The 24,609-nt window shown below is 55.3% G+C and overlaps 3 protein-coding genes across 6 annotated transcripts in view; 2 read left to right on the top strand and 1 right to left on the bottom strand.

The window, feature by feature from the left end:
* The window catches only part of TMEM91 (transmembrane protein 91), a 10,596-nt gene extending 9,167 nt beyond the window's left edge, over positions 1 to 1,429 (bottom strand). The window contains exon 1 of one of the 2 annotated variants that reach the window (XM_040457192.1): positions 1,303 to 1,429. The gene's annotated coding sequence lies outside the window, so the exon portion shown is untranslated. The remainder of the gene's footprint in view (positions 1 to 1,302) is intronic. The other variant, XM_040457194.1, reaches the window with a different exon arrangement.
* An 85-nt stretch (positions 1,430 to 1,514) lies between these two features.
* On the top strand, positions 1,515 to 7,971 carry B9D2 (B9 domain containing 2). 2 transcript variants are annotated; one of them, XM_040457166.1, is made up of 4 exons: positions 1,515 to 1,664; positions 2,152 to 2,243; positions 4,965 to 5,090; positions 7,364 to 7,971. In XM_040457166.1, the coding sequence occupies exons 2-4, from the start codon at positions 2,156 to 2,158 to the stop codon at positions 7,675 to 7,677; spliced, it is 528 nt and encodes a 175-aa protein (XP_040313100.1). In that variant the 5' UTR covers positions 1,515 to 1,664; positions 2,152 to 2,155; the 3' UTR covers positions 7,678 to 7,971. The 2 variants fall into 2 exon arrangements, with proteins under 2 accessions (XP_040313100.1, XP_040313099.1); XM_040457165.1 differs by having other exon boundaries at positions 1,515 to 1,728.
* A 611-nt stretch (positions 7,972 to 8,582) lies between these two features.
* Positions 8,583 to 22,832, top strand: TGFB1 (transforming growth factor beta 1). Of its 2 annotated transcripts, none has more exons than XM_040457163.1 (7): positions 8,583 to 9,865; positions 12,896 to 13,056; positions 14,262 to 14,379; positions 15,942 to 16,019; positions 16,169 to 16,319; positions 21,906 to 22,059; positions 22,544 to 22,832. In XM_040457163.1, the coding sequence occupies exons 1-7, from the start codon at positions 9,511 to 9,513 to the stop codon at positions 22,700 to 22,702; spliced, it is 1,176 nt and encodes a 391-aa protein (XP_040313097.1). In that variant the 5' UTR covers positions 8,583 to 9,510; the 3' UTR covers positions 22,703 to 22,832. The 2 variants fall into 2 exon arrangements, with proteins under 2 accessions (XP_040313097.1, XP_040313098.1); XM_040457164.1 differs by having other exon boundaries at positions 8,861 to 9,865; positions 16,172 to 16,319; positions 22,544 to 22,831.
* Positions 22,833 to 24,609: the final 1,777 nt, after the last annotated feature.

The following is a 24,609-nucleotide window of genomic DNA, read 5'->3' as shown; positions in this document are numbered from 1 at the left end:
AAAAAAAAAAAAAAAAAAAAAAAAAAAAAAAAAAAAAAAAAATTAAGAAGGAGCAGTGACAGGATTCGACTGGTTGGATGTGGGAAGTTTTGTTTTGTTTTGTTTTTTAGTTTTTAATGCTTCTTTATTTTTAAGACAGACAGAGCATGAGCAAGGAAGGGGCAGAGAGAGAGGGAGACACAGAATCCGAAGCAGGCTCCAGGCTCTGAGCTGTCGGCACAGAGCCCGACGCGACGCAGGGCTCGAACCCACAGTCGGGGAGATCCTGACCTGAGCTGAATTCAGGTGCGCTGTTAGTGATGGAGTCTTGGATGATACCCAGGCACAACCTCCATATGCCCTTGAATACTGAAAGACGTGTATCCAAGAAAGGAAGGACAGCAGAGAGGTTAATAACATCAAGTTTAGGGACAGAGTAAGAACTACAATCAATATGATTTAAGGCAAATGATTTTGCCCCAATTTTTTCATCTTAAACAAAGCTGATATTAACTGCCCTGTGGGATGTCTCAGGATTAAACAAAATCATGCAATCAAAACGATCAGTTTACAGGGTCTGGCATAGAAAATACACTCAGTAAATGGTAGCTTTCAAATATACCTATTAGTGAAATGTAATCCTATTGAATTATTTTCTGTATATTAATACTATTCTATTCGAATGTTGCCCCCTCCCTATAACTTTGACTTCGGGATGCTCACTTGTGTAGCCTCATTTTGGGAAAAGTCGAAAAATGAATTTCCTTTGGACTCCTGGTCTGGCCTAGTGGAATAGGGACTAGGGTTCAAGTGGAGTTGGAGGGTGAAGGCACCCTGCTCACGAAATCAGAGTATGTCGGTGCGTCGGACTCGGTCCTTCTACTTATACCCATTACACAGATGAGATAATAGACCTGGAGACCTGCAGACCTGCAGGGGCACATGACCAGTTGCTGGCAGAGTCCAGCCTTCAAGAACCAGATTTTCTGCAGAAAAAAGAGGCCTCAGTTCCTCATTTCTCATCCCCTTTCCCCCACGCTCCCCCTTCTTACTCAGAATCAGCACTAACAGTATTTCTGAGTTGGATTTATCAGTCCGTGAGGAGCCACAGGAAACCCCCCAAAAAGGAAGGAAAACCCCTCTCCCCAACTTGAGTTTCTCCGAAGGAGGAAGAATGTTTTTCATAAGGGGGATGCAGGCAGTGACCTTGAGGGAGATTCCCCTTTGGTCCTGGCTCAAGTCTGATTTGTGGTCCTGGCTGGGAGAGAGCGTTCGAGGAGGCAGGCAGCGTGGATGGAATCGCTTATTTTGTGAGGAAGGTACCTGGCAGAAACAGTTGGCGCGCAAATTTCCTCAGCCACACTCAAGATGGCAGCTGCCCGACCACGCCCCAAATGGCGGAACCTTGAGTGTGCGGAGAGACGCTTTTCCCAAAATGGAGAGGGGGAGAGAAAACGTCCATCACATATTAGCCCCGCCCCGAAGACTGCTAGGGCCAATTAGCGACCCGCAGGGCGGGTGCAAGACTAGGGGAGGAGGCTGCTGTTGCCCCAGCAACAACCAGGGAGCCCGAAGGCGGGCGCAGCTTCGGAGGGATCAGCGCCTCAGGTCTCTCGCCGCCGGGAAGGTCCTGGGAGAGGCGCGAGCCAAGCCTAGGAAGTCAGCATCCGCGGAGAGAGGGACAGGTCAGGCCCATGAACTGCAATCCCCGCTGTCTCGTGGCCCGACCTAACCGTTAGGTGCTCTGAGGTAGGAATAACGCATGCCCGGGCTTAGAGGCGGGGCTAAGGCGGCCCAGCACTTAAAAGGCCTGCGCCTCTTGGCGCTTGCGGGATCCGACGTGAGGAGGCGGGGCTTTTGTGCCTGTGGGCGGGGCCATGGGCCTCTGGGGCGGGGCTTTCCGGTGCGCTGAGTTTAAGGAAGAGGTTATTTTAGAAGCGGGTAGAGAGATGCCAGCTTCTCTCTCAGCTCTCACCTCACCCTCCCGTCATTTTTCCCGGGCTCTCCTGGAGGGGCGGTCAGGCCCGTGGTTAAGGCGGCAGCCTCAGTAGTTTGACGAAACTAGCTTGGAATCCTACTGCCCCTTATTTGGTAGGCCTCAGCTTCCCCGTCTGTCGAGTGGACATAACAGAACACTTACTTCACAGGGCTGTGATTGCATTTTTCCCTCAGGGCCATGGCTGAGGTGCACGTGATCGGGCAGATCATGGGGGCCACCGGGTTCTCGGAAAGTAGCCTCTTCTGCAAGTGGGGCATCCACACAGGTATTCTGGGGCCTGGTTCATTTCCCCACCCAGACCTCCAAGCCCAGAGTTTCTACTCCCCTTCCTTGACTCCCTCGCCTAGTCCCCGATCCTCCTCTTCCATAGGCTCTCAGGACTCCTAGCCATGACCGTCCTCTGACAATGTGAATCTCACACTCCTTCCTTGTTCTTCCCATCTCATATCGGTGGGAGCTCTGGCTCCCCTTCTCTGAACACAAAGCCCCTGAGGATATGGGACTATAGGCTAGATTCCCCCCCACCCCGCCCACACAGACACACTCCCAATCCTCAAAACCCTAGACAGCCTATCCCCACTGGACTTCATTCACTGTCTTGGGGGGTGTGGGGGGCCTGGGTCCCTCTCCCATCTCCATTCGTTGCTTAACAGTCTCCATGTATTAAATTCTTACTGTAAAATGGGTTTCCATCCCAGATGTACAGAGAAGAGGCCACCCTACTGTATCCATAATTCTCTGTGAGAATGTAGGAACCCCTTTCTATCAGTCATTCAGGTTCATCCACACAGGTGCAGGAGAGACTTTGGAAGCCCCAGTTTTCCCCATCAGAGACAGCATAGCATCAAGGGTAGGGCCATAGGCTGCCGGATCTGGGCTCAAATGCTAAGTCCCTCACCTATTGAGTGGTGGCCTTTGGACTTGACCTCTCTAGGCCTCAGTCTCCTTGTCTAAAAAGGAAGCTAATAGCAGCTAAGAGGCAGCAGAGTGTTAAGAGTGGACTGCCTGAGTTCAAAACCACATATTAATTACGTGACCTTGGGCACTTGTCTTTGCCTTGATTTCCCTGTCTGTACAATGGGAATAATAGCAATACTTAACTTCATGGGGTTGTTGTAAGGACTAAATGAATATCAACCAGCACTGAGAAGAGGGCCTGACCCAGTAAGCGTTTGCCTCACTTGTGTAGAAACTGGTTGGGGTTCTGTTAGTAAAGCCTTGGTTGTGTTGCCCAGCACAGATAAATGCTCGTGAAATAGCGTGGCTATTGCCACCTTCATCTCTGGAGGCCCTGGGTCCTTTGCGATTTCCCTAGTGGGTAGAGTGGTGGCTGAGATCCCCCAGGGAAATTGGGGTCCTCCAGCTGAGCAGATGAGAGGCAGACCCTGGAGTCAGACTTGGTTTCCAGTCTGGACCCCACCACTCACCTGCTCTGTGACCCTGGCCAGGTGCTGACCGCCCCCCCCCCACCCCGTCCCCCACTTGGAGCCTCATTTTCCTCATTTGTAAAGTGGTAGAGGGGGAATATTTGTCTTTCATAGGGGTGTTGGGAAATCTTGTAAGTGAAGAACCTGACTGAAGGCCTGGTACTTTCCTCATCTGGCCCAGAAGGAAGAGATCACCAACATGATTTTTATTATTTCAGAGGGCTCTTGGTGGTGGTGGTGGTGGGGGGGAGTTAATCCAGCAGAGAGCTCAGGGGCAGCCAGACAAAGGGCTTGGGCCCTGCAGTCAGAGCACAGTTTGAGTCCAGCGCCACTGTGGGACATTGGTAAACTGCGTTCCTGCTGTGCCCAGCATGGACGACAGTGCTTGGCCCACAGCAGGTGTTCAATAAGTGTTCGGGGGACTAAATGGCCAAGTGACTTTCCTTCTCCTTTCTTTACCTATAAAATGGGGATTATGTCAGCACCCACCTCCTAGGAGCCCTTACTTGTCTAACAAACATGTATTGAGCACCTTCTGTGTACAAAGATCCTGAGTTTGAAGTCCTGGGGACCCAGCAGTATACAAGAGACAGACATGCTCTCCTAGGGCTCCCAGTAGAGGAGACAGGAAATAAAAGAGCAGGTAAGGAAATGAGCAGAGTGGTTACTGACAGTGGTAGGTACCAGAAGAAATGAGAGGAGATGATGAGACAGGGACTCGTGTTTGGATAGGAGGGTGAGGGAGCACCCCTCTGGGAAAGTGGCACTGGAGCCTATCCCTGAAGGTTGAGGAAAAGCCACGTAAGGGCACATCCAGGAGCAGAGCTTTCTGGGCAGAGTCAACAGCCAGTGCAAAGGCCCCGGGGGGTGGGGGGGAGAGAACAGAAATGGGGGCAGTGAGGCTAGAGGGTGGTGACAGGAGAGTGGTCAGAGAGGAGTTCAGGAAGGGAGCATAGGCCAGGCCATGGAGGGCCTTGTGGGCTACAGAGGAGAGTCTAAACTAGGGGGTGGGGAGGGGATTTAGAGCCCTAGAGGGCAGATTAAGTGAATTGATTTTAGCACAGCATCTGGCACTCAGGAAGCAGTGCATTTTTGCTATTCTTTTCACCCTCGGGAGGATTGCTGTTATTATGCACCTTTTACCCTGTGCTGGTGCTCTTGAAGGGACATCCTTGGCCCCATCTTCGTCCTTGGACTAGGCCTCTAAACATGGGGTGAAGAGTCAGAAAATGATATCCAACACTTACCCAGCACTCACTCTGCCCCCCTGACACTGTGCTGAGGGCTTTCTGTGTATTAGCTCGTTTAATCTTTTCAGAAAACTATGAGGGATGTGTCAGGAGGACACCCATCTTACAGAAGGGGAGACCGAGGCAGAGGAAGGTAACTCGCCCAAGGTTGCACAGGCAGGGAGAAGTAGTACCAGGATTTGAACCCAGACATTTGGCTCTAGAGTCCACACTTTGTAACCCCGGACCCCCCAAAGCCAGGGAGAAACAGGTTCCTCCAGCCACAATGGCCTCCCCTTCCTGATGTCTGCTTCCTACCCCTCCCTGCAGGGGCAGCGTGGAAGCTCCTGTCGGGCGTACGGGAGGGCCAAACACAGGTGGACACCCCCCAAATAGGGGACATGGCCTACTGGTCCCACCCCATCGACCTGCACTTCGCCACCAAAGGCCTCCAAGGTGGGTTCCCGGCCTGGGCCCCAGGCTGCCCTCTGGGGCCCTTTCCGGGCCAGGCCTGGTCCCAGAGAGGCTCTCTGCAGCCTGGCTCTAGGGTGTGCAAGACTAGGCCGGCCAGGGCTGCAGGGGGTGAGGGGAAGGTGGGGACCAGGGGGAGAGGGGAGGTGGCTTTCGAAGAGACAAGCAGGAGGCTTCAATCAGGAGGAAGCTGGGAGGGGGTGATGAGGGAGAGAGGGCTGGTAGCTGTTTCTGCAGTCCTGGCTCCCCAGCTGCTCACAGGGGAAGCGAGTATGCGGGGGAGGAAGGGTATCAGAAAGCCTTTTCTCGTGGAAAAGTTAGATCACTGGAGAGGAGTGGATTCTAGGAAACAGCCTAAGTCAACATGACACGTGTTTCAACAATACAAATAATATTTACTGAGCGTCTGCCCTGCGCCCAGCCTGTGTTGGGCGATGCCAGGGAAATGTTGGTGATTGAGACAGCCCCCCAGCCCTGTCCTCGTCGGATTCACCATCTGTTGCGGGGGGGAGACCGAGCTGCCCCAGATAGTGGCATCCCAGAGTGGGCAGGACTGGAATGGGGGATCCTAGAGGGTAGGCAAGCCCAGAGGAGAAGCCTGACTGCGAGGGAATTCAGGGAGAGCTTCCTGGAGGAGGGGGTGTTTGAGCTTTGCTGTGAAGGGCTAGTAGGATCTTGTATGGCAGAGGGATGGAAGAAGGTTCTAGGCAGAGAGCTGCGTATGAAAGGCCCAAAGGGGAAAGTGAGCCAGGGGCCTTTGGAGGATCGAGGGTAAACAGGAGAAGGGCCAGGGGTGAGGTGGCAGGGGACAGGGGACAGGCCGTGGAGCCGAGGCCATCTCCAGAAGGTGCTCGGGAGCCATAGCCCGTGACAGACACGTCAGATTTCAATTTTAAAAGATTCTTCTGGCTGCCTGTGGCTGATGGGCCGGAGTATGAGGCAGGCGACTGTCCTTCAGTTCTGCAGACCCCACATCCTCCAGTACGGTCACCGTCTTTGCCTCCTCTTTCCTCAACCCCCACTCTGCCCACCCAGAAATCCCTTTGGCTCTACCTTTGGAATGTATCCTAAATCCCCCCCCACTTCTCTCTCTGGTCTCTTGGTCTGTCCCTCCTCACCTTTCACCTGGATATTACAGTAGCCTCTTCCCTGTGCTCCATAGTCTGTTCCCCTGTGAACACCCAAGTTGGGTCATATTCTTCTGTCTCTACACAGAACCCCCCCCCCCCATGGTCCCCATCTTACTCGGTAAAAGCCAAAGATTTATCCTGGATCATAATCAATTTGAGACAATCTGGTCTGTCACCTCCTGTCCCTCTCTCCCTCTCTCAGTCCAGCCTCACTGGCGCCACCAGCCAGCTCCCACCTCAGGGCCTTTGCACACACTGTTCCCTCTCCTGGGGGCGTACTTCCCCAGATGTCCATCCACATGGCTGGCTCCGTTCCCTCAAGCATTCGCTCAACCGTCACCTCGGAAAAGCTTCTCTTGATCACCCACTTTCTAAAACTCCATCCCCACCCCCACCATACCCAGCTTTATTTTTCTCCAGAGCAGTTATCACCATCTGACATACCCTGTAATTTGCTTATTTACTACATTCGTTGTCTAGGATGTCAGGAATTTTTGTCTGCTCTGTTCACCACTGTGTCCCCAGCTTCTAGAATAGGGCCTAGCGCAGGCGGCGCTGGGCGGGGGGGGGGGGGCGCAGAAAGGAGGGTGAAATGGGTCCAGGTCTCCAAGGGCTTTTGCCTACCGGGCTGAGGAGCTGAACTGTGTTCTAAGGACATTGAGAAACCTATGGATGTGGGGGAAAGATGCTCCAGCTGCCAGGTCGGAAGGTGCATTGGAGGCGCAGGAAGGAACGCCCTGGGCCCATAGAGCACAGAGTGGGCTGTGGGAAGGGAAGGAAGTGTCTCGGACAAGGCCCAAGGCGCTCACCTGGGGACTGGACTGCCCTGAAATGGGGGCACAGAAGAGGAGGCCACAGGAAGGGATGTCCGCAGAGGCCAGATCCAGAGGGCCTGGGGTGTTGAGGTTGGAATTGATAGTGAGGGCACTGGGGAGCCAGGGAGGGGTTTTCAGCAGGGGAGGGAAGTAGATTCGGAAAGATTCCTTTGGCTGCCTTGTGAATGGGAGAGAAGGCTGGGGCAGAAACCCAGCGGGGAGGGGACTGGACCAGTGGGGGTCAAGGAGATGGGGATCCAGGAGGGGGAGACGGAGCTCCACCATCGCTCCTTTCCTCCCTCCCGTCCTGCAGGCTGGCCCCGACTCCATCTCCAGGTGTGGTCGCAGGACAGCTTCGGCCGCTGCCAGCTCGCAGGCTACGGCTTTTGCCACGTGCCCAGCAGTCCGGGCACCCACCAGCTGGACTGCCCCACATGGCGGCCCCTGGGCAGCTGGCGGGAGCAGCTGGCGCGGGCCTTTGTGGGTGGCGGCCCTCAGCTGCTGCACGGGGACGCCATCTACAGTGGGGCCGACCGCTATCGCCTGCACACGGCCGCCGGTGGCACTGTGCACCTTGAGCTGGGCCTGCTGCTGCGCCACTTCGACCGCTATGGTGTGGAATGCTGACCCTGCCCCCTGCCGCCACTCGCAGGCCCTTATCCACACCCGGCTACCTATGGAGGGGCAGGATGGCCCGGTGGTCAGAAGTGTGGGTGGGTCCGGAGACTGTCAGATCTGACCCCAGCCAAGGCAGGCCGTGGCTTCTGTCCTGGCCAGCACCTCAAGCCCAGTGGCTGCCCCTCTCAGGTCCAGTTTCCCCATCTGTAAAATGGGGGCAGTTAAGTGTGTGAGGTCGCAGGGTGTTGGGTGAGAAGAGACTGCGCACCGAAGTGCTCAATAAAGGAGCAGTTCTTACAGGTGTGGGTGCCTTCCTGACTTCATCTGTCAGAGGTCTTGTGCCCTCCTGTCCTCCCACTGACACCCTCATTCAGGTCCCCACCTTCTGACAGACCCACTGCCCCCATCTTGTGCCTCAACCTCTGCCTCCTCCCCACTCTGGGGGCCCCTCTTGTGACCCCCTCTCTTTGGGGCTGCTTGCTCCCCTGTGCACCTCTCCCCACTGGGTCCCCGTCTCCTGGCTGACCCTCTTCCCCTCTGCTCCAGCCTCCCACCCTCTCTCCAATGGGGTCCCCGCTCTCTGATCCCCTGTGCCATGTGTCCCCAGCCTCCGATTGAGCCCTCCCCGCCAGATCTTCATTCTCTCCACGACCCCGCACAGCCCTCAAAGCCACACGCAACCCGTCTGCCCGCTTAGGTTGCGCTCAGCCGCCAGGAGGCAGCACCCTGTTCGCGGGGCGGAGCCGGGGTGTCCGCCCCCTCCCCCCGGGGCCTGAGGGACCCCCCTCAGAGCCCGCCCACGCGAGATGAGGACGGTGGCCCGGCCCCCCCATGTCCTCCCCCTGGGGGCCGCCCCCGCCCCGCGCGCTTCCTGGGTGGGGCCGGGGCGGCTTCAAAACCCCCCGCCGCCCCAGCCGGTCCCCGCCACTGCCGCCGCCGCCGCCCTTCGCGCCCCGGGCGTCCCACCCCCTCCTCCCGCCGCGGATCCGCCAGACAGCGAGGCCCCCGGCCGGGGGCAGGGGGGACGCCCCCTCCGGGGCACCCCCCGGCTCGGAGCCGCCCGCGGGGCCGGCCTCGGCCGGGAGCGGAGGAAGGAGCCGCCGAGGAGCAGCCTGAGGCCCCAGAGTCTGAGACGAGCCGCCGCCGCCGCCCCCGCCGCCGCCGCCGCCGCCACTGCGGGGAGGAGGGGGAGGAGGAGCGGGAGGAGGGACGAGCTGGTTGGGAGAAGAGGAAAAAAAGTTTTGAGACTTTTCCGCTGCCGCTGGGAGCCGGAGACGCGGGGACCGATTGGCGCGGCACTGCCCCGCCAGGAGGCAGGACTTGGGGACCCCAGACCGCCCCACCACCGCCTCGGACGCTTGCTCCCTCCCTGCCCCCTCCACGGCGTCCCCCAGGCGCCCCCATTCCGGAACAGCCCTCAGGAGCCGCCAACCCGGACTCCCGCGAAGACTTGACCCCAGACCTCGGGCGCACCCCCCTGCACGCCGCTCCCCCACCTCCAGCCTCTATCCTGAGCCCCCGCGCATCCAAGGACCCTTCTCCACCGGGATCCGGGAGACGGGATCTCTCCCACACCTCCTTAACTTTCCTACTCAAGACCACCCACCTCTGGTACCAGATCTCGCCCCTCTCGGTTTTTTCCTTGGGATACCGAGAAACCACCCATCAGAGCTTCCCCTCCACCTCCACTCGGTTCTCCCTGAGGGCTTCAACTCCCCTCACCTCACCCCGACCCTCCTATCTTTCTTCGGGAGACCCCGAGCCCCTCTAGGGGCGGGGCCTCCCTTTTCCCACCGCAGCGGGGCTCGCGCTCTCGGCGGTGCCGGGGGCGACGCCTCCCCCATGCCGCCCTCCGGGCTGCGGCTGCTGCCGCTGCTGCTGCCGCTGCTGTGGCTACTAGTGCTGACGCCTGGCCGGCCGGCCGCCGGACTGTCCACCTGCAAGACCATCGACATGGAACTGGTGAAGCGGAAGCGCATCGAGGCCATCCGCGGCCAGATCCTGTCCAAGCTGCGGCTCGCCAGCCCCCCGAGCCAGGGGGAGGTGCCGCCCGGCCCGCTGCCCGAGGCTGTGCTGGCCCTTTACAACAGTACCCGCGACCGGGTGGCGGGGGAGAGCGCCGAGCCGGAGCCCGAGCCTGAGGCGGACTACTACGCCAAGGAGGTCACCCGCGTGCTAATGGTGGAAAACACCAACAGTGAGCTCAGAGGGGCCGGGGACCCTGGAGGGGAGCCCCCAGGGGGCGCCGGAGTGCAGGGGTCACGGGGGAGGAAATTACTGGCAGAGGAAACTGCCTAGAGGAAGAGGACCCCCAGGGTTGCCGGGAACGCGGGAGGGGGGTCTCAAAGAGGAGAGGACTGAGCTTCCTACCCCTCAGGTATCTGGCCTTGAAGGGCAGGAGATAGGGAGCGAAGTGGGCTTCTAGAGGGCGACGGGAACCTGCGGGATCGTGGAGGGGGGGGGCAGTCCCCTAGAGGGAGAGAAGCAACTGGGGGGTGAAGGGGTAGAAAGACTTCTTTCTTCACAGTGCACTAGAGTGTGGGGGGTCGTGGGGTGAGGGCTGCATAGAGAGAGGGAGCCCGCTTTGGGAGAAGCGAAGACCCCAGCATCTGAGAGAGGGGAGGCAGTGGGGAAAGCTGACCCAGAGCTCAGGAGCACGAGGCGAGAAAATTCAAGAAGGACAGAAAAACTAGGTGAAGCGAACTCCGGAGGTATCGGGAAAGTGGACAGTGGATCCACTTGCAGCGAGCGCGAAAAACACGCGGGATTGGGGGAGGGCCCACAGAGAGGAGGATGATAAATGCGGGTAAGAGGGGACCCGAGGTCTTGGGGTGGGGGGAGGTACGAGCAGGAGAGCAGCGGAGACCCCCAGGGGGGCGTCGGGGATGCGCGCGAGGTGCTCCGAGTATTTGGCATATGGACGTGAGAGGAGGAAGCCCAGCGCGGGAAGCGAGCCCCCAAGAAACCTAGAATAGTGGATGGTGGGAAGGGGTTTAGAGAGAGGGGAGACAGGCATGAGAACGGGGGACGGGGAGGGAGTGGAGGAGAGACATAAACAGTGCCGTTCTGGGAGCAGCGAGCCCCCCACGCCGCGGGAGGGGAGGAAGCGGGCTGAGTGAGGAGTCGAGCCCTAGAGGGAGAGGTGGGTGGGTGAGACTCTGCAAGATCGGGGTGAGAAAACCGAGCTGGTCGGGGTGAGGGAGCCCCACGTGGGTGCCACGCGCGGAGGGAGGAGCCTGCCCTCCCCGAAAGGGTCGGCGGGGGGGGGGGGGAGGACCCCGCAGAGCTGAACTAGGAGAGTCTGGACCCCAGAGTCCCAGTTCCTCTCCGGGAGGCTGGGGAAACCCCAGCGTCCGGCCGCCTAGCCCGCCCTCCCTTCCTTTTCCTTGCCCGGGGGGCGGGGATCGCGCGCGGAGCCTGGGGCGAGACGGGGCAGGTCGGGTCCCCGCCCTCGCGGCTGCGGCGCCTCCCGCCCTCTTCACCCCATTCTGGGGCGGGGCTGCTGCCGGGCCCGGCCCCTCGGCGCCCACGCGGGGACCCAGGGGTTCCGCGTGGCCCGGAGCTTTGGGGCAGCCCCCCTGTTTTCATTTTCTGTCTTGGGCGGTGCACCTGTGGTCCTTGGGCCACGCATGCGTGCCCGGCCAGGTGACGCCCCTCCCCACCCACATTTCAGGCTCACCTTTTCTGTGGTCGTTTCACCTTCGTTGTAGAGATTTCTCTACCGCTGGTACCTTCAGACCTCTTCTCCCCTCCCAGTCTGGCTCCATCTTGCCCCCAAACCCTATGTCTCTCTTCCCGTGTGTGTCTCCCATCTCTTCCCTCTTTCTCCCTCTTTTTCCACCTCGCCCTATTCCTCGAGTCTCCCTGTCTCTGTGGTCTCTCCATCCCTCCCTCTGACCGGTCCTGCCCTTCCTTTCTTCCTCTGTATCTGTCTCCACCCGTCCTCCCACCCTCCACCCCTGCACTACACTTCCTTTGGGGTTTGCTGAGTAACCCCTGGGTCAAGATAGGGCTTCTTTGGGGGGGGGCCCCCGGGCTGGCCTGGCTAGCGTGGGGAGGAGTAGGGGCAGGGGGCCCATGGAAGAAGTTGCCTCTCCTTTCTCATCAGATCCTGTCTCCTCCATTTCTGCACCCCTACGGCAGAGGCCTTAAAGGATGTATCCCAGTTGATGTACAAGGTCATGGCCTGCCTGCTCATCCCAAACTTTTCCTAGACTAGAACGCACTCTTCCCATTTTTCTTCCTCCCCCCACCAAAGCCATTCCTACCTAGAATGAACTTTGCCTTGTCTAACCAGCTGAGGGAGAGAAGGCAGGAAGCAATTAGTAATAGTAAGAGTAATTTGTAGTAATAATAATGTCACAGTAGCAGGGAGACTGCATGGCCTTGGGGTTAAGAGTAGTCTTTGGGACCAGACCGCCTGAGTTTGAATCCCAGCTCTGTAGCTCCTTACCTATGTCACCGTGGGGCAAATGACCTGTTTCCCCATCTATAAAATGGGTACAATAATTGTCTTTTCCTCATGAGGTTGTTGTGAGGTTTAAATGTCTTAGCCCTTGTAAAGTGTGGTGCATAGCCCCTGGCAAATGGTGAGCACTCTTTAACATACACGTTAGCACAGCCCGGGTGTTCAGACTGCTGCCTGCTTTACCGCACCAGCTCACTCGTCGCACACTATATAATCTTGCAGCCGGTCCTCCTTTTACAGTTGAGAATCTGACACAGAGAGTGGAATTCGCTTGCCCAAAGTCACACAGTGCTCCAGTTAGGAGAGCCTGGTGGGCAGTTAGGGAGTTTGGTGGGGTTGTCATTTCCCAAAGAATAGCCCCGAAAGCGAGGCTGTGGGAAGGAATGTGACTTGCCCAAAGTCACAGAGCTGGAAGGCTGCTCCCTCCATCCTACTCCTGCCATTCAATTTGCATTTGAGGCTTCAAGTGCTGGGGGCACCTGAGCGAGCACAGCAGCCCCTCTTAGGGCTGTGTACTGAGTGGACGCTTTACAGATGACAGGAGACAAGTGTGGCTCAGACCCCATTTTACAGAGGGCGAAACAAATCCAGAGAGGGAGAGCCACTCTCCCAAGGTCACACCGCTAAAAAATGTCAGAATCGGGTTCCAACCCAGGGTCGTCAGCGCCGGGAGCCCACGCTCTTAGACTTGGGGTGTGCTAGCTCCCTCCGCCCTCGCCAAACCCCCTGACCTCCCTCCTCTCTGCTCCTCCCGCCTAGAAATCTATGAGAAAGTCCAGCGTACCCCGCACAGCATATATATGCTCTTTAACACGTCGGAGCTCCGAGAAGCAGTGCCCGAGCCCGTCTTGCTCTCCCGGGCAGAGTTGCGCCTGCTGAGGCTCAAGTTAAAAGCGGAGCAGCACGTGGAACTGTACCAGGTGGGGGCCCGGGCCCCAGAGGTGGGCTGCACTGGGGCTGAGGTGGGCAGCTGGACGGCTGGTGGCTGCAAGGTCCACACAGACAGACTCGGCAGGATGGGGGCGTGCAGGCCATGGAATCATGGGGCCCTTTAGAACTTTCAGGCTCCTAGCACCCTAGGATACTAAACACTCAAGAGGCCAGAATCTTGAAAGGTTGCAGGCTCTCCAGCCATTCTGTCCAGTACAGTTGTCCAGGACCACTAGCCACACGTGGCCATTTAAGTGACTAAAAGAAAAAAAATTCAACCCCTCAGTCTCACTGGCCATATTTTGAGTGCTCCGTAGTGGTTAGTGGCTGCTATTTTGGATGCCGCAGATAAAGGACACTTCCAGCATCCTAGAAAGTTCCTTTGGATAGTTCTGTTCTAGAAGAGTTAGAGTCTCCAGGAAGACTGGGGCCTCTGGGAGGGCTGGAGTCTAGAAGATTATGCGACCTGGAGTCCACGTCATGTGGGACATTGGGTTTAATGGTAGGTGGTAGACTGTTACAACAAAGGAAGTGTGTCTGTGGTCAATTCCTTGGGAGTCTAGAGAGAATTCAGCTTCACGCTGCCAGTGTCTGGAGTATTCCGCCCAGCCCCAGAGGATCGTGGCACACGGGCATCAGACCTCTGCAGCATCTGGGTTTGGGGCGTGCCAGACTCCTGGGTGTCTAGAACATCAGTCTCTCAGAATTTCTCAGGTTCATTGAATGGGTCATTCTTGGGGTATGGAATGACTTCTAACATAAGCCCCTAGAAAGTTACAGGCTCTCAGAATTCAGGGTGTCAGATTTGCAGAACTGTATGCTCAGGGGACCCCAGGATGTCCCAGGAGGATCTCAGCGTGGTGGACTGTCTGAGCTGAAAGGGGCCTGGCATTTCACCAGTGAGGGAAGTCAGGCCGTGGAGGGGCCCCACAGGGACTCAGAGCAGAGGCTGAGCCGTCCAGGTGCCTTGATCCCCGGCCTGGGGCTCTCTCTCCTCTCTCCTCCCAAGGCCGCTCCGGCAGTGGGGTGGGGGTTGTTCCTGCAGGGCCCCACAGCGTGGATGTCTGGGAGGGGACTGTCTGAGGGACTCTCTGGCAGCCTGTTTGGTGGAGCAGGAGTGGGGGTGCAGTCAGTGTATTTGGGGGTGGGGAGCTGCATCTAACCCACTGTCTCCCCCCAATTCATCTCCCCCCAGAAATACAGCAATAATTCCTGGCGCTACCTCAGCAACCGGCTGCTGGCACCCAGTGACACGCCGGAATGGCTGTCCTTTGATGTCACTGGAGTGGTGCGGCAGTGGCTGAGCCATGGAGGTAAGGACCGCTTGTTTGCCCCGCCCCTATTTTGTAATGGGATAGAGCTCTTTGTCCTGCCTAGCAGCTGGGACCCCATGTCCCAGCCAAGACGTGGCCTTCCTCCTAGACCTCAGACCTGAGTGATAATGCCTAATCCATTTCCTGAGCACCTGCTGGGTGGTGGGTGATGCTGGGGACACAGCAGTGACCCAAACAGCCCCACCCTTGCCCTCACGGAGCCCATAGTCCATTCTTGGGGTGGGGGAAGTGGGGAAAGACCTGAAAACTGGATGTAATGACCCAGATTGGGTAGGGCTGGAATAGGGACCCCAGAGGAGATGGCTGACCCAGCTTGGGGTCAGGGAGGGCTTCCTGGAAGAGGGGACATCAGAGCTGATATTTGAGGGTTGAGTGGAACCCGTCGGGGAAAGAAGGAGAGGCAAGAGTGTTCAAGGCGCACCCTGAGTCCAGGGAGAGCCTGACACAGCCGATCTGTCTGTAAGAGGACTGTGTTTGACCTGAGTCCACCACACCCACATCCCCCTTCCTGATCTCCCTTTTGTTCATGCCTCCCCTCAACAAATGCCAATGGGTCCCTGCTCTGAGCCCCGCCCTGTGTGCGGTGATGCTGGGGACACAGTGGTAACTAAGACAACTTCTAGATGCTGCCTTCACGGGGCAACTCTGGACATCTACAAAGTCTTGCCAAAGCCCTAGGTGGCAGTGATGACCCGAAGGAGCAGTGGCGGGGTGGGGAGGCCCCGAGTGCTGCTGGGACCCATCCTAGAGGGTCTGGGAGGGCTTCCTGGGGGAAGGTGATAGTATAGAGACTTAAGGGATAAGTGGTGGATCGGCCAGGTGTTGAAAGGCAGGGGCCCGGGGCCGCTGGACAAAGGCCTGTCTCGGTCACTGCAGAGTCTAGAGCACCCAGCACAGGGCCCAGCACCTGGTAGGAGCTTAGAAAATCATTCACTCATTTGTTCAAGAAGCCTTTCTCCCACAGCTGCTCTGTGGGTGTGCACCCCATCCCTACCTTTTCATAATTGAGGCACATCATCTGCCCTCTGTGGGTCTTGGCTTCCGTGCCTATTAAATTGGGACCTCTGGCGAGGATCAGAAGAGATAATGCCCACAGAGCATTTAGGACAGGGCCTGGCACCCGGGGTGTGCACTCAGTAGATGTTTATTTTTAAGACTGTGGGCTAGGCCCAGCGGGGAGCAAGAAAACAGGAATCCCTGCCCCCATGTATCCTGCTTTCCACTGAGAACAATGAGGGAAACAAATAGCCAAATGCGAATGTCAGGAGGGTGAGTGCTATGGAGAAAATAAAGTGATGTCACTGTGGGGGTGGGGCATGTGTCCGGGAGGGCCTCCTGGAGGAGGTGACATTTGAGCTGAGACCTGAAGGAGGAGAAGGAGGAAGCAAGGCCAAGAGCAGGAGGATGCAGGGAGAGGGCAGGCAGGGGAAGAGACAGGGGGAGCCCCAACACCCCCTCCACCCTGGGTTTGCTCCACCCACGGCGGGGGTGTGAACAGCACCTGGCATCTCACACTGGCTTCCCACTCCCCACTCCCACAGGGGAAGTAGAGGGCTTTCGCCTCAGTGCCCACTGTTCCTGTGACAGCAAAGATAACACACTGCAAGTGGACATCAACGGTGAGGCCCATCTCCCTGGCCCGGCCCCATGCCCGCGTGTGTGCGCATGTGTGTGCACTCGTGTCCTCTTCCCCCTGCCCCTGCCCCCATTCATCCATCTGAGAGTGTGTGTCTATGTCTCCCCCACACCCTACAACTCCAAACCAAAGCAGGATTCAGTTCCAGCCGCCGAGGTGACCTGGCCACCATTCATGGCATGAACCGGCCTTTTCTGCTCCTCATGGCCACCCCGCTGGAGAGGGCCCAGCACCTGCACAGCTCGCGGCACCGCCGAGCCCTGGACACCAACTACTGCTTCAGGTGAACCTTTCAGCCCTTGACCGTGGCATTCTCGTCTGGTGGTGTGATGGCTGGGCGCAACCAGGGAAGGCTCAAGTTGGGCACCTGGCTGGTGCTACGCATGGCTGGCACCTCCTTCAGCCTGGAGGGCTCAGAGGATGGGCTCTGAGTTCTAGGATGCTGGGATGTGGAGTCCTAGGATGTTGAGATCATCTTGCTTTCTTGCTGGTGTGTTGGTGTGTAGACTGAGGGACCCGAGCAAGTTCAATGTTGGCAGGCTGGGGTTCTAGAACGTTGGGATCCTAGGACATAGAATTCAGTGTTAATGACTGGAATCCGAGAATGTTGGACTCAAGGAGTGTTGGGATCTTAGAATTAGGGAATTGAGGATTGGAAGATTGCCCATGTTGGATTCCCATACCATTGACAGATTGGAGTCTCCACTGTTGGCAGACTGGAGACCTTGAATATTGGGCTCAGAATGGTGGAAGCCTGTGTTAAAATACTAGCATTCACGGGACACCTGGGTGGCTCAGTCGCTTAAGTGGCCTACTCTTGATCTCAACTCAGGTCTTGATCTCAGGGTCATGAGTTCAAGTTCCGCATTGGACTCCATGCTGGGCATGAAGCCTACTTAAACACAAAAAAACAAAACAAAACAAAACAAAACAAACTGGGGTACCTGGGTGGCTCAGTCAGTTGAATGTCTGACTCTTGATTTCAGCTCAGGTCATGATCCCGGGGTTGTGGGATCAAGTCCCGCACTGGGCTCCATCCTTAGCATGGAGCATGATTGGGATCCTCTCTCTCTCTCTGCCTCTGCCCCTTTCCCCCCACTCTCCCCCTCTCTCTCTTCCTCAAATAAAGTGTGTATAGTTGGGTTCTTTTATAGCTTGTATAATATTAATTTTATATTTATATATATATATATATATATATATATATAATATATTAAAAAAAACAACAGCTGGCATCTACAAATGTTGGGGTTGGAGAAAGCCAGGTTATTGGTATCCTAGAGTGTTGGGGCTCAGCGTTGGGATGTTAGACTCTTGGAAAGCTGGGATCTTCAGAGGTGGAAGCTTGGACCTCTTGAGTGATGGGCTCAGGATTGTGGAATGCTGTAATTCGATACTGAGATATCACGAATGACAAGATACCGGAGCTTGGAATACAGGAATCCTAGCAAGTTGGAAATGCTATTGTTAGAATGTTGAGATGCTGGAGTATCGCAATCTAAGAAAGTTGAAAAGTTGGATTCCTTAGCATGTTGAAATACAGAGTTAGATGTTGCAGAATTAGAACGATAATCTGACCTTTGTCCCTCCCCAGCTTACTGTTTGGATGAGGTACCTCTGGGCTTTGTTACATGCTGTTCGCCTTCTGGAAAGTCAGCTCTATTTCCAAGCTTAGCACCAGCCCCAGCCTTAGCCCAGCAACCCCACGAATGAATGAACGTTATTAATAACAATATAGAGGGAGGCAGCCAGCCATGGGAGCCTCCGCAGGGAGGGACACAGTGTCACCTCAGAAGTTGTGCCAAAAAGTGAACCTGCAGCTGAACAAAATGGTAGATCCAACTACCAATTTTCTAGAAACACAGGGACAGAGGAACATGTTAAAGAACACCATGGGCTTGCAGTCAGCAACAATTAGATGGTGGGAAATCTGACCCACTTTCTTCAACAAATACAATGCAAAGTAGGGAGGTAGAGAGATGATTATGTAGATTTCTAAAAGAATCTTAAAATATATATCAAGTAATTGCAATGTGTAGACCTTATTTGGGTCTTTATTCACGCAGACTAGTAAAAACAAAAAGACATTTGTGAGACAGTTGGGGAAATGTGAACCGTGATTGGATATTTTATGATATCCAGGAATAATTGAGAATTTTTCTTATATGGTCTTGTGGTTATGTTTTACAGTAGTCCTGATTTTCTTGGAGATACATGTGGAAATATTTGTGGATGAAATGACATGGTGGATGGCATGTGCTTTGAAATCGCCCATTGCAGGAGAGGAAGTGGGTAGGGGCAGAGATGCAGTGAACTTGGCCATGACATGGGAGTGTGGAAGTTAGCCTCCCTGAACTCTTACCCAACATCCAATGTGAGGCCTTCAGCCTGTTCTGTTCTGGGGCCCCAAGTGGGTTTCTTTTACCCATCAGGCCCTGACTGGATGGCAGAGAGGCTCTGCAAGAGCTTTGCAAGAGGGACACCTGGGTGGCTCAGTCAGTAGAGTGTGGGACTCTTGATCTCAGGGTTGTGAGTTCAAGTCCCATGTTAGGTGGAGAGCTAATTAAAAAAAAAAAAAAAAGAAGAAGAAAGCTTTGCAAGAGGCCTTGCACTGAATAAATGGGTTAGAAAGTGCCTCAAAGTCACCTGGAGGCTTGTTAAATATGGCCTGCTGTCTTCCAGCCCCAGCCCCACCCCCAGCCCCACCCCCAGTTTCTGACTCAGTAGGTTTTTGGTGAGCCTGGAGAATTTACATTCCCCACAAGTTCTCAGATGGTGCTTCTGCTGCTCTGGGGACCCCACAGGGAGGATGTCCCAGGTGGGTAATCAGGGTCACAGACTATTCAAATCTTAGGACCTCAAAACCCCCAGCCAGAGTTGAGCCGGAAGTGAAAGATTATTCTGGACAGGGGGTTCTTTCCCTTCTGTGAATTTAGGACCCCCTTGAGAAGCTGAAAGCCAGGACATTTCCCCAGAAATATGCCTGTAAATGCGCACATATGTGCCTGTGGTTTCAGGAGCTCAGGACTCTCCCTGGTCCTGGACTTCCTGATGCCTCCTTGACCCTGAACAACACCTTATTTGATCCAACATCCCTCATGACTTTGGACAGATGGGGAAACTGAGGCCCAATCAGACTGGGGAGGAACCAGGCTGAGCTCACAGGGATCTCAGATTCCTGGCTCCCTTCTCTGTGGCTTTTGGAGAGGCCTTGTCTTGCCCCGGGAAATGCTGTATCATCGCCTCTTCCTGCTGTGCTTGAGCTGACATGGCTGCGCTGGACAGATGAGGCCCCAGCCTCCCAGGGGACACAGAGCTGGCCGTGAACCTGTCCCCAAGCTCCACACTTACATGCTGTGTATGGGCAGGCAGTGCTTTCCTCTCTGGGGCTCAGTTCCTTCATCCTTCAAATGGGAATAATAATAATAAAGCCTGCCTCATAGGGTTTTGAGATCAGTTAATTCTCTGTTGATTACTTCTTGAATAGATAAATGCATGCACATGGGCCAAACCTAGAAGGAATAGTCAGAGACCCTCCAGCTCTGATCCCCACCCCTCTCTGAAGAAGAGACAGTCACTTTTATTATATTTGTGTCTCCTTCCAGACACAGTGTCTGTTTGAAACACGTATACACATCCGTATTTTTTTATTTTGCCCCAATTGCAGAGTTCGTTTTTTTTGGGGGGGGGATGTGGAGAGGGGGAGAGGGCACTGCATATTCCTTCCTCCCTCCCTCCCTTCTTCCCTCCCTCCCTCTCTCTCTCTCTTCCTCCCTCCCTTACTCCCTTCTTTCCTTCTTCTCTTTCTTATTATAAAAGTAACACATACCCACTGTCAAGAATTTAGAAAATACAGAAAGATATCACCCATCACACTACCACGTATAAAAAAAAAATCAACATTTGAATATATTTCCTTTTAGTCCTTTTATGCAAAACAGAATTTGGATCATACTGTACTTGTAGCTTTGAAGAATATCTCTTTCACATGATATGAACCTGGAATATAAAGTGTTCATGCTTCCCACGAATCAAGCTTTTTAGCTAAGGTCCCTGCCCACCTCAGCCATGGCCCCAGAGGCCAGCACATAAAATGCCCTGGTTCTTTCCAGACAAGCAGGAGCCTGGGCCTGGACTGGGGAGGGACTGGCTTTTGCTTCTGAGCATGGGATAGGGATTATGAGTCTAGAGCAGTAAAATATTATACATCACTATTCTCCAATATGCTTTTTAAAAACCTAACATAGAGGGGCATCTGGGTGGCTCAGTCGGTTAAGTGTCTGATTCTTGATTTCAGCTCAGGTCATGACCTCGCAGTTCAAGCCCTGCTTTGGGCTCTGTGCTGACGGTATGGAGCCTGCTTGGGACTCTCTCACTCTCTCTCTCTCTCTCCCTCCCTCTCTCTCTCTCTCTCTCCCTTCTCTGTCTCTCTTCCATTTGTGCTCTCTCTCACAGTAAATAATATATAATATATGTGAGGCTCGAACTCGCAACCTAGAGATCAAGAGTCACATGTCCTACTAAGCCAACCAGGCGCTCCAGGTAGCAATAAGTTTTAGAAGGAAAATAAATCAGGGGCACCTGGGCAGCTCAGTCGGTTAAGCATCTGACTCTTGATTTCAGCTCAGGTCATGATCTCCTGGTTTGTAGGATTGAGACCTTGTCAGGCTCTACGCTGACAGCACAGAGCCTGCTTGGGATTCTTTCTCTCCCTCTCTCTTTGCCCCTTCCTCCCCCCAATAAATAAATAAACGTTAAAAAAAAAGAAGGAAAATAAATCAGAAGAAGAGGGAAGAAAAAAATAGATATTGGGTACTATTTTTCCTATTCTGGGTAAAATTTTCTTCTATTATGGAAAATTCGAAGTGTAGACAAAAGCAACCAAGATATGATGTAATGAAGTCCCATGGATTCTCATCCAGCTTCAACAGGCATTAAGATTTGCCCCACATCAGATACAGACACTGTCATATTTTCTTGCAGAACTGAAATGCCACTATCACACTGAATGGAATTCACGATCATTTGGATGGGTACTTTGGGTAGGATGGTCCAGAAAGGATGCTCTGAGGAGAGGACATTGATTTTTTTAACTGATATTTATTGAGTACCTGCTGCCCGTCAGGCAGTGTTCTAGGAGTTAAGGCTCCCTGCGTAAAGGACATCTGAGCATACATTTCAATGAACTGAAGGAAAGAAAAGAACTAGAGTGGATATCTGTGGGAATAGCAAGCCAGGAGGAGGGATGAGTGAGTGCAAAGGTCCTGGGGCAGGGCTGTATTTGAAGAACAGGGAGGATGCTGTGTTCTAGTGTCTGGAGTCAGAGAGAGTGGGGAGGGAGTTGAGATCAGCTGACCAGGCGGTGCCTTGTGGTTCCTGTTGAGGGCTTGGGCATTTGCCCCAAGAGACACAGAGCCATGTTTGAGCCATGTTCGGAGCAGAGATTCGACATGACAGTCTCTAGCATGTGGCCCCAGAAGGCAGGAATTCCTGTCTGTTTCGTTTGTACTGAGCCCCCAGTAGATCCCAGCCAAGCAGTTGGTCCTGGTTCAACAAGTATTTGTTGCACACATAGAACTTAGGGCTTGGGGACGGTCATTTGACTTTCTTACAGGCTTGTCAGGAGCCTTGTGTGAAATGATGTTTACAATCCCGTTAGCAAGGGGCTTGACCAAAGAGAGCGCTTTATCAGTGTTAGTGATTATCATTGCTGTTACCGTTATTGCTATATCACTGAGATGGACGCTGTGCTGGGGGCAACCAGGGTGCACCCCCCCCACCCGGGGGGTGCGGCTGCCCTTGCAGCAACAGCAGCAGCAGCCGCGCCCCCCTGACCCGGCCCCCTCCACCCCCACCCCCCACCCGGCAGCTCCACGGAAAAGAACTGCTGCGTGCGGCAGCTCTATATTGACTTCCGCAAGGATCTGGGCTGGAAGTGGATCCACGAGCCCAAGGGCTACCACGCCAACTTCTGCCTAGGGCCCTGTCCCTACATCTGGAGCCTGGACACGCAGTACAGCAAGGTGCGTCTGGCCACGGGCCGGCCGGGGTTGGGCTGGGGGGAGCAGGGGCCGAGGGAGTGGAGGGAGACAAACAGGTAAAATCGGAGAGGACTTAGCCAGATGAGAAGTAGAGAGAGCCCGGGGATCAGAGAGGATGGTACGGAGATGGGAGGAGACAGGCTCTGAGCCGGTAGAGAGACCTGACGCAGAGGGAGACGCAGAGGGATCTGCGGTCTATGGCGAGACCCATGGAGACTGAGTGACCAACCGGGTGCGGGGAGGCCGGGAGACGGAAGGAGAGGGAACGCGAGAGACAGGATGAACAGTGAACGGCCTGGAGTCCACACACTGCCACGGAGACAGAGACTGTGAAGACAAGGCAAGAGTGGAAAAGGGAGAGAGGTAGAGACTGGGAACGGACTGAGACGAGACAGACGGAGAGGGGAAGAGGCGGGAGGGGTGGGAGCGCCCTGCCCACGACCCCCGACCCTGACCCCGCCCGCAGGTCCTGGCCCTGTACAATCAGCACAACCCGGGCGCGTCGGCGGCTCCCTGCTGCGTGCCGCAGGCGCTGGAGCCCCTGCCCATCGTGTACTACGTGGGCCGCAAGCCCAAGGTGGAGCAGCTGTCCAACATGATCGTGCGCTCCTGCAAGTGCAGCTGAGGCCCCGCCCCGCCCCGCAGGCCCCGCCCACCCGGCAGGCCCGGCCCCGCCCCCGCCCGCTGCGCCGGGCTGTATTTAAGGACACCGCGCCCCAGAGCCCTCTGGGGTCGATTAAAGGTGGAGAGACAACTGGGGTCTCTGTGTGTGTGTGTGTGTGGTTGGGTCCCAGAGTGGGGTCTCCCTCCCGACGTTCTTGACGTTCCTGGATTCCCGTTCCATCTGTCCCCTCTGGTCTCCATTCATTTCCTCTCACAAACGCCTACTGAGCACTTATGTTCCAAGGACTCCCCGTGAACACTAGTTAGATTTATTTATTGAGCATCTTGTGAGCTGTTCTAAGTGCCTTCTATTGATTAACTCATTTAATCACCATAACAAAGCTCTGAGATACAGGGACTCTGATAACACTCTATTTTTTTTTCCTGCTTATTTATTTTGAGAGAGAGAGAGAGAGTGCGGGCGCGCGCATGGGGAAGGGGGAGAGAGACTCCCAAGCAGGCTCCGAGATGTCAGTGCAGAGCCCCACTTGGGACTCGAGCTCAGAACTATGAGATCCTGACCTGAGCTGAAACTTAAGAGTTGGAAGCTTAACCAGGGTGCCCCTGATAACATTCACTTTAAAGATGAGGAAACCAAAGCCCAGAGAGGCTAAGGGACTAGTTCCTGCCCACCAGGAACCTACTTCCTGGGGAGGAGACAAATATGGGAAGTCACACTAAGACAGGAAAGTAGCACCGAGTGAGAGATGATTTGGGGAGGGAGGAAGGGCTTCTCGGAGGAGGTAGCATTTGGGACGTGAAGAAAGTCAAGAGCGCAGTCTGGGGGAGCCCCGGGGGAGAGTGTTCTTGGTAGGAAGACCTAGGCACAGCCTGGTCTTGAGGATGAATTTGGAGTGAGCCAGCGACACTGGGAGGAAAGGCCAATGTGGTTGGAAGGGAGGGATAAGGGGAAGGGTGTTGGGAGCTGAGTCAGGTCATTAACACTCACAGGCCAGAGAGTAATGATATTCCCCGTGCCAGGTATGGTGTATGAGCTCCCTGCGTTCTCCCCACAGCCCAGCAGAGCAGGGGTTGGCACACTGCTGCCTGCAGGCCAGTTCTGACCCACTTGCCTGTGTCTGTAAATAAAGTTTTATTGGAGCATCACCTAAGGCTGTTTCAGTGCTCAGTAAAACCGTATGCAAAGTCACAGTTACTCTCTAGCCCTTCAAAGAAAAAGTTTGCCAGCTCCTGCTCTAGAGACCCTTTGCTCCCCACTTTACAGACAGGAATGCCAGGGCAGGGGCACAGAGAGGTTCAGTTACTTGTTAAGGTCACACAGCTAGCATGTGGCACAGCTGGCATTCGAATCCAAACAGCTGGAGTCGAGGATCCAGGCACATAACCTCTGCACTGGTACTGCTTTCCAGGCCACATCAGGCCTCCAGGGGCCTGGGGGAAATTGCACTCAGGGCTCCCAACGGAGGAAGAGTGTGATTTGACTTAGGTGCTCGGAGGGTCCCTCTGGCTGATGGTTGAGTAGACTGAATGTGGGCAAGGGGGGCTGCAGGGAGACCATTCGTGCAAGTGAGAAATGACAGTGCCCTGGGTCAGGGCGGCCCTCCATCTGCTGTGGTCTTGCCTGTGAATTCTCTCCTGCTTCCTCTTCTCAGCCTCTCAGTGGCCCCTCTTCCTCCCAGGTTTCAGTTCCCTCCCCCCACCCCCCACTCTGTCCTGACCTTCCCAGGGCCACCGGACCTGGACCTGCTCCTTGGCCCAGTGATTGCCTAGGTGGGGTTCACTCTGTAAGGACATACTGCCATTTTCACCAGCCTCGTGTGTGGAGACACTTGCAAGGACACAGTGACGCAGACTGTGGTCACCGCAGCCCCACGAAAACGCGGCACAGCTACACACACACGTTCGCGC

The sequence above is a fragment of the Herpailurus yagouaroundi genome, unplaced genomic scaffold, assembly GCF_014898765.1.
Source record: "Herpailurus yagouaroundi ecotype Mexico unplaced genomic scaffold, PumYag 220, whole genome shotgun sequence".
NCBI classification, from domain to species: domain Eukaryota; kingdom Metazoa; phylum Chordata; class Mammalia; order Carnivora; family Felidae; genus Herpailurus; species Herpailurus yagouaroundi.
This window is presented reverse-complemented; position numbering and strand designations above follow the sequence as displayed.